At 38.8% G+C, this 7,797-nt stretch overlaps 1 protein-coding gene across 1 annotated transcript; it reads left to right on the top strand.

Annotated features, from left to right (window-relative positions):
• The first annotated feature begins 6,493 nt into the window (after positions 1–6,493).
• Positions 6,494–7,197, top strand: LOC122674087 (U6 snRNA-associated Sm-like protein LSm6). Its single transcript, XM_043872161.1, has one exon. It carries the CDS (start codon positions 6,584–6,586, stop codon positions 6,824–6,826), a length of 243 nt encoding a protein of 80 aa, XP_043728096.1. The 5' UTR covers positions 6,494–6,583; the 3' UTR covers positions 6,827–7,197.
• Positions 7,198–7,797: the final 600 nt, after the last annotated feature.

Raw genomic sequence — 7,797 nt, 5'->3', positions numbered from 1 at the left:
ACCAGGGAGGATGAGGGGGAGGGATAAATTGGGAGATAGGGATTAATATATACACTATATATAAAATAGATGAACAAGTACCTACTCTATTGCACAGGGAACTCTATTCAATATTCTGTAACCTATATAGGAAAAGAATCTAAAAAAAGAATGAATATATGCACATGTATAACTGATTCACTTTGTTGTACACCTGAAACTAACACAACCTTGTAAATCAACTGTACTCCAGTGAAAGTTTTTACAAAGTTGAAGGGTGGACTTTGCAGAAAAAGGCAAAGAGATCAGAACTCTGGGTTCCAAAGCTCTGGACAGTTTGGAATGAAAGAACTTATATTTCATTCCTCTTGTTCACACCACACATGAGGAATGAAAAGATTGCCAAGAACTCGTTCTTTTAAAAAGTTATAAAGTTTTTTAAACATATAGTATAGTGGAGAGAAAAAGAAATGAACACCAGATTGAGGAAACCCATTTTACTCTGTTTGTTTCAGTTCTTTTTTTCTTTAGAAATAAAATGTCACAGATTCAGCTAAAGTGCCTTCACAACCCTCCCTAATCCCATGCATCCGTCCATCAATGAGACAAACACTACCCTGAATTTGATGTGTACCATTCCCATTCTATTATTTACATGTAAGCATAAACAATTTACAGTATTGTTTTAAATGTTTGAAACTTTTACCTAAATATTATCATACTGTACCAACGGTTTATGGTTGACATATCTCTGTTCTCCTCATTTGCATCGCCCCCGTTACTAGTATGGTTGAACATCTTTTCATCTGTGCATCAGCATTTGGATTTCCTATAGATTGTCTATTCACAAGCCATTGTCAATTTTTTACAATGAGTTGTCTTTATTTTAAAATTTCTTTTTAGAAGTTATTCTACTTCACTTAAAAAACAAGTAATATTTCATAAAAAAAATAGTGAAATAATGCCATCTGCAGCAACATGGATGGACCCAGGGATTATTATACTAAGTGAAGTAAGTCAGAAAAAGAAAGATGAATATCATATGATCACACATGTGGAATCTAAAAAAATGGCACAAATGAACTTATTTACAAAACAGAAACAGACTCACAGACATAGAAAATAAACTTACAGTTATCAACGGGGAAAGTCAGGCAGTGAGGGATAAATTAGGAGTTTGGGATTAATATACACACCCTACTCTATATAAAAAGGATAATCAACAAGGACCTACTGCATAGCACAGGGAACTCTACTCAGTATTCTGTAATAACCTATATGGGAAAAGAGTCTGAAAAAGAATAGCTATATGTAGCTGAATCATTTTTCTTTTTTTTAAATCATTTTTCTATACACCTGAAACTAATGCAACATTGCAAATCAATTATACACCAATATACTGATAAAATAAAAATGCTTTAAAAGGCAATACTTGAAAACTATTAAAGAATACATATAGCATGAAGATAGAATATAAAGAAAAATAATAAAACAAATCTATCAGTCAACTTAAGCAATAAAACATGGCTGGCGCTATGGAAGCCCTCTGAGTACTGCTCCACTAGCTACCGCCCCGTTTTTCCTCCCCAGAGGCAACCACTGTGCTGAGCGTCACACAACAATTCTTTTGCCTTCTTTTCCATAGGTTTATTACATATGTTTCTATGCATTCCTATGTTGCTTGGTTTTCCATGCTTTTGAAAACTTGATGTAAATTGTATCATATTGCATGCATCCTTTTATAATTTTTTTTCTGTTGATATTACATTGCAAGTCTTTCCTTTGGGTATTTATAGCTGTGGGTTTATTCATTTTCACTGATGACTAGCATTCCACTGTATGTCACAACTGCTTCAGCCATTCTCCTGTGGAGGGACGCTTATGTTGCTCTGAACATTCTTGTCCGTGTTGCCTGGAACACCTGTGGGTTTCTCTGGGGCTTTCTACAACAAAGAGTGAGACTACTGGCTTCTAGCTTTGTGCACTTTCACGTTCACCAGGTAATGCCAAATTGCTCCACAAAACCACTGGTCCAATTTAAATTCTCAACAGCAAAGTACAAGTGATCCTATGTTCTCACTTTTGCCAATATTTGATTTTGTCAGATTTTTTTTCATTGCCAGTCTTGTTGGTATGATACCAATCTGGTTGTGTGATGATTTGCACTTCTGAAAACTAAGATCAAGGCATCTGGTCCCATCACTTCATGGGAAATAGATGGGGGAGCAGTGGAAACAGTGTCAGACTTTATTTTTTGGACTCCAAAATCACTGCAGATGGTGATTGCAGCCATGAAATTAAAAGACGCTTACTCCTTGGAAAGAAAGTTATGATCAACCTAGATAGCATATTAAAAAGCAGAGACATTACTTTGCCAACAAAGGTCCGTCTACTCAAGGCTATGGTTTTTCTAGTGGTCATGTATGGATGTGAGAGTTGGACTATGAAGAAAGCTGAGCGCCAAAAAATTGATGCTTTTGAACTGTGATGTTGGAGAAGACTCTTGAGAGTCCCTTGGACTGCAAGGAGATCCAACCAGTCCATCCTAAAGCAGATCGGTCCTGGGTGTTCATTGGAAGGACTGACACTGAAGCTGAAACTCCAGTACTTTGGCCACCTCATGTGAAGAGTTGACTCATTGGAGAAGACCCTGATGCTGGGAGGGATTGGGGGCAGAAGGAGAAGGGGACGACAGAGGATGAGATGGCTGGATGGCATCACCAACTCGATGGACATGAGCTTGAATAATCTCCGGGAGTTGGTGATGGACAGGGAGGCCTGGTGTGCTGCGATTCGTGGGGTCGCAAAGAGTCGGACATGACTGAGCGACTGAACTGAACTGAACAATTCTTTATGTAATCTGGGTACTAATCTATATCAGTTACATGTATTGCAAATAATCTTCTTTCACTCTGTACCTTTCAATTTTCAATTAACCTTATTGAGGTATATTTCTACAAAAGGGTTTCCCAGGTGACTCAGTGGTAAAGAATCTGCCTGCAATGGAGAAGATGTGGGTTCAGTCCCTGAGTCAGGAAGATCGCCTAGAGAAGGAAATGGCAACCCACTCCAGTATACTTGCCTAGGAAATCCCATGGGCAGAGAAATCCGATAGGCTACAGTCCATGGGATCAAAAAAGAGCTGGACTCGACTTAGAGACTAAACAACAACAAATTTCTACAAAATAAACTTAACCATTTTAAGCCTACAATTTGCTATCTGACAAATGGATACACTTGTCTAACCACTAACATCATGCCATAAAATGTCTCCCTTGCCCCCCAAATTTCCCTCATGCGCCCAGTCACTCTCCTTCCCCCACCTCCAGTGTGAAGTAAGCACAGATTTGCTCTCAGTCACCGTAGTCATGTCTTTCTTGGGATATCATACAAACAGACTCATTCAGTGTATCCGACTATTGCATTTAGCATAATGCTTTTGAAAATCATCAATATTCTTCCACCTGTCAATAGTTTATTCCTTATTGTCAAGTAGTATTTCATTGTATGGATACACTACATTTATCCATTTACCAGTTGACAGAAATCTAGGCAGTTTCTAGCTTGTAGCTATTACAAATAATGTTATTATGAACACTTACATAAAAGTCATTGCGTGAACATATATGTCTTAATTTCTCTCGGGTAAATACCCAGGAGTAGAAGAGCCATGTGATATGGTATACTGTATGTTTAATTTTATAAGGAACTGCACAGCTATTTTCCAAAAGGCTGAATTGTTTCCTTTCCTGCACTTTCATTAGTGGAGTCTGAGAATTCTGTAGGTTTTTAGACAAGAAGTTTGTGGCATCTTTTTCATACAGTACTTTAAAATTGTGACATAATTTGATATATCAATCATTTTCTTTATGGTTGGTGTTTTGGGGGATTTACAAAATCCTTCATCACTTGCTTATTCATATTGTGATTCTATTTGTAATTTCTCTTGCGAGGATTATCAGATTTTTTTTTTCTTCTGAAAGGCCTTTTTGATATTTTCCCATAGCAGTTTGTAGGCAATGTACACTTAACTATGATCGATAATACAGTGTGTGTTGTCATTACAGAATAATGTGACATGAAATTGAGGGTAAGAGCTCAAAGTGCTCAATTTAGAAATGTACATTTCATGGAATTGAAATTCTCTGAAGAATTCTGTTTTCTCAATTCAGCTCAGAATGGAGTTCAAGAGTGTTTTACAACACAGATCAGCAAATTTTTTTTGATCAAGGACTAAATAGTACGTATTCTAGGCTATGCAGACCATACCATCTGTGTTCCAAGTACTCAACGCTGTTGGAGAGCAAAGGCCATTGCTGACAATGCAGAAATGGATGACTGTGGCTGTGTGCCAATAAAACTTTATTTACGGACACTGAAATTAGAACTTCACACAACTGTTGTGTGAAACAAAAATCATATTCTTTTTTTCAAACATTAAAAGATATAAAAACCAAATTTGGCTTGTGTGCCATAGAAAAACCGGCGGAGGCAGAGTTGGCCAACCCTGGCTTTAGAACCCATCTTCCTGACATCACCATGAGGCAAGTGGCTAACTTCACCCTCACCACTTCATGCAGCAGAGTGTGAGAACCTGAGACCTCATCCAGATTAGCTTCCCTCTCCTCCTCTGTTTCACAGAGGAGGTTTCGGTGCCTGACTTCAGGCCATACAGCTTGTGAGTGACAGTGTCAGGCTGGAGCTTGGGTGTCTTGATTTAAGTCCTACCTACCTTCCCCCACTTGGTTCCAAAAATCAAAATTTAAGATTTCATCCACAGCCACAAAATCCTTCTGCCACTTCTCATCAGCAGTTCATCATATTTTTTTTTCACTTTAAAGGAATTTATTCCAATAAATATCTTAAAATTAAGGATTCAGTAAGCTCAAGTTATACAGAGAATTAAAGTTAAATACAAAATACCATTAAGGCATCTACATTCCAAAAAGCTTATGAAGATCTCCAGAGCAAATTTTATTCCAGAATTTTGAGGACAAAAAGGAAAGGCAATTCTGTTGTGAGTAGCAGAGGAAACAGATTAGATGAGTCTGCAGATTAGATGAGGCCAATGTGGTGGACGGGATGAGGGGACTCCAGGCCAGAGAGTAGGGTTCTCACTGCAGTAAGAATTCAACCTCTGAGAAAGCAGAGACCTTGTTTCCTGTTCATGGCTCTGTCGCCTTCAGACCAGAGCCTGGGACATAGTGGCACTCAATAAATGATGGTTGAAGGATCAAAATCAGTCTATAAGGGGTGATTCCTGGGAAGCAGTCTCTGAATTTTTAGGTTATCTATTTCAGCAGCTTTTGGACCACTCTGAAAAAACTTGAAATGATTTCCCACCTCCCAAAGGCCCCATCAGAAGGTGGGCACTTTCATCCCTTGGATAGCTGTCTTCTCATCTAAGCCTGTCACATAGATTTGGAGTTCTCACACATTCCGGATATAATGAATGCATTTAAAGTATTGCCTTCTAAACTGTTAAACAATTGAAAATTCAACAAGGGCAACCAATATTTATGAATGAGTCGGAAGTGTTTAAAATGCAGACATTTATAAAGAGTCTGAGGAGTAAGAAATTCCCAGAACAATTTATTACCTACACATTTCAATTTTGTTCGGAAGTTCTAATTCTCAGCAGACATTAATCAAGCCATCCCACTCTCTTTTAGGTTACTTTCCCCATTTCACAGATAGCAACTGGGCGGAAGTTAGATGACTTGTTGCCAAGGTCACACGGAGAATATAAATCTAAATAATTCACGGTTCCAGTTCTCTCTCCTGCCATTTGTTAGATTGAAACCGAGCGAGGTTTCCTGAGGATTTCAACCGGCTTCCCTGGTGACGGACTGCATATTTGCTGCTCTCTGCTGCCCTCTGCTGATAGGAGAAGGCAAGAGTGGCTCTCAAGACCACTATTTTCTCCAAGTTAGGTCTGGGAGCAGCTGTACCAACATCACATGGGAACTGTTAAGAAACAGAAGTTATGGGGCCTGGACCCATAATTTTGGGGGTTTGGCTCAGTAGCCTGTGTTTAATAAACCTACAAGTGATTCTGCTGCAACTTGATATTACTTTTCTGCTTCAGGTATGAATGTCCTGGCCTCCTAGTCATCATAAAAATGGCAAAGCCCCTTCACACTGCTTCCCACATGTAGTATCCATACAATTATGCCATATACGCAAGTGCTTTTCATGTCCATTCATTCTTTCAGAGCGGCCTGCAGGAGCCCTGTGAAGTTCCCTGGTGGCTCAGATGATAATGCTCCTGCAATGTGGGAGACCTGGGTTCAATCCCTGGGTTGGGAAGATGCCCTGGAGAAGGGCATGGCAACCCACTCCAGCAGTCTTGCCTGGAGAATTCCTAAGGACAGAGGAGCCTAGCAGGCTACAGTCCATGAGGTCACAAAGAGTCCAAAACGACTGAGCAACTAAGCATAGGAAGCACAGCACACCAACTCCTTAAGAAAGTCTTTACCTATTCTCAAGAAAATTAATAACAAGTTTCAGTTTTGCCCGGTGGGTCGGCGGAGGCCGGGCTTGTGGGGTGCCCGGAGTAGGGGTTCGGATCCCGGCCGCGAGATTTCTGATCGGGATTGTTAAAATGAGTCTGCGGAAGCAAACACCCAGTGACTTCCTGAAGCAAATCATCGGGCGACCAGTTGTGGTGAAATTAAATTCGGGAGTGGATTATCGAGGGGTCCTGGCTTGCCTGGATGGCTACATGAATATAGCCTTGGAGCAGACAGAGGAGTATGTCAATGGACAGCTGAAGAACAAGTACAGGGATGCATTTATCCGAGGAAACAATGTGTTGTATATAAGTACACAGAAGAGGAGGATGTGAAGACACCAAGAATGCAGTACTTTTCATACCGAGATATATTTTTTATCAAGTTTTTTGTTTCTTCTGTCATATAATTTTTCCTATTTTGTAATAGTTGGTGATTTTTCACTGACACATGTTTGAGATAAATGTGTAAAATTGTGGATTTAATTGTAAAGCATTCTTTCATATTTAAGTTGCAGTCATTTTCTTTTACCTCTATGTCAGTGTGCAAAAAGCAAAAAGATTTTTTTGAAGTGGAAAGAAAATTTTTTTCTCCCTACATGGACGTTTTCAAGACATTTGATCTGACTGCTTTGCTTGTGGGAGTGGCTGAAATGATGGATGTGAGGATAATTAAAACACTGTAGAGATGGCAAAAAAAAAAAAAAGAAAATTAATAACAATTCTGTGATATCAGTTGGTATCCAGAGTGTACTGAAATTTCCCTCAGTTGCCCCAAAGAATGTCTTTCATGGCTGTTTTTTTTTTTTTTAATATTAGGATGCAATCTAGGTTACTAAACTGCTTTTGGTTACTGTGTCTCTATATTCTTTTAGCCTAGAATATAGGTCCACAAACTATGGCCCATAGGCCAAATCTGGCCCGCCACCTGCTTTTGTCAATATGCTCAGGCTGGAACAAAGCCATGCCCTTTCATTTATGTATATGATGGCATTTCTGCTACAGTATTGGCGTCGAGTAGTTGCAACAGACACCATATGGCCCATGAAGCCTAAAATAGTTACTACTTGGCCCTTTACAGAAAATGATTGCTAATCTGTGACCTAGAACTATCCTCTCCCCTTTATTTTTATTACAATACTGACTATTCAAACAAAGACTCCAGAACAACTGTTTGTATAAAATCTTCTTTTAGATTGGTGTAATTATATATATATATATATATATAATTAGTCAAAATTTCATATATTGTATTAATATACTTAAAAATATAAAATACTCAGAAATTATCAGCATTCCACGGTGCA

Source organism: Cervus elaphus, chromosome 18, assembly GCF_910594005.1.
Source record: "Cervus elaphus chromosome 18, mCerEla1.1, whole genome shotgun sequence".
Classification (NCBI taxonomy): domain Eukaryota; kingdom Metazoa; phylum Chordata; class Mammalia; order Artiodactyla; family Cervidae; genus Cervus; species Cervus elaphus.
The sequence above is the reverse complement of the archived record's forward strand: the minus strand, read 5'-3'. Positions and strand labels throughout refer to the sequence as shown.

What these genes read in the sequence shown, in the direction of transcription:
- LOC122674087 (XM_043872161.1), top strand. Translation starts at nt 6,584, where the DNA reads ATGAGTCTGCGGAAGCAAACACCCAGTGACTTCCTGAAGCAAATCATC.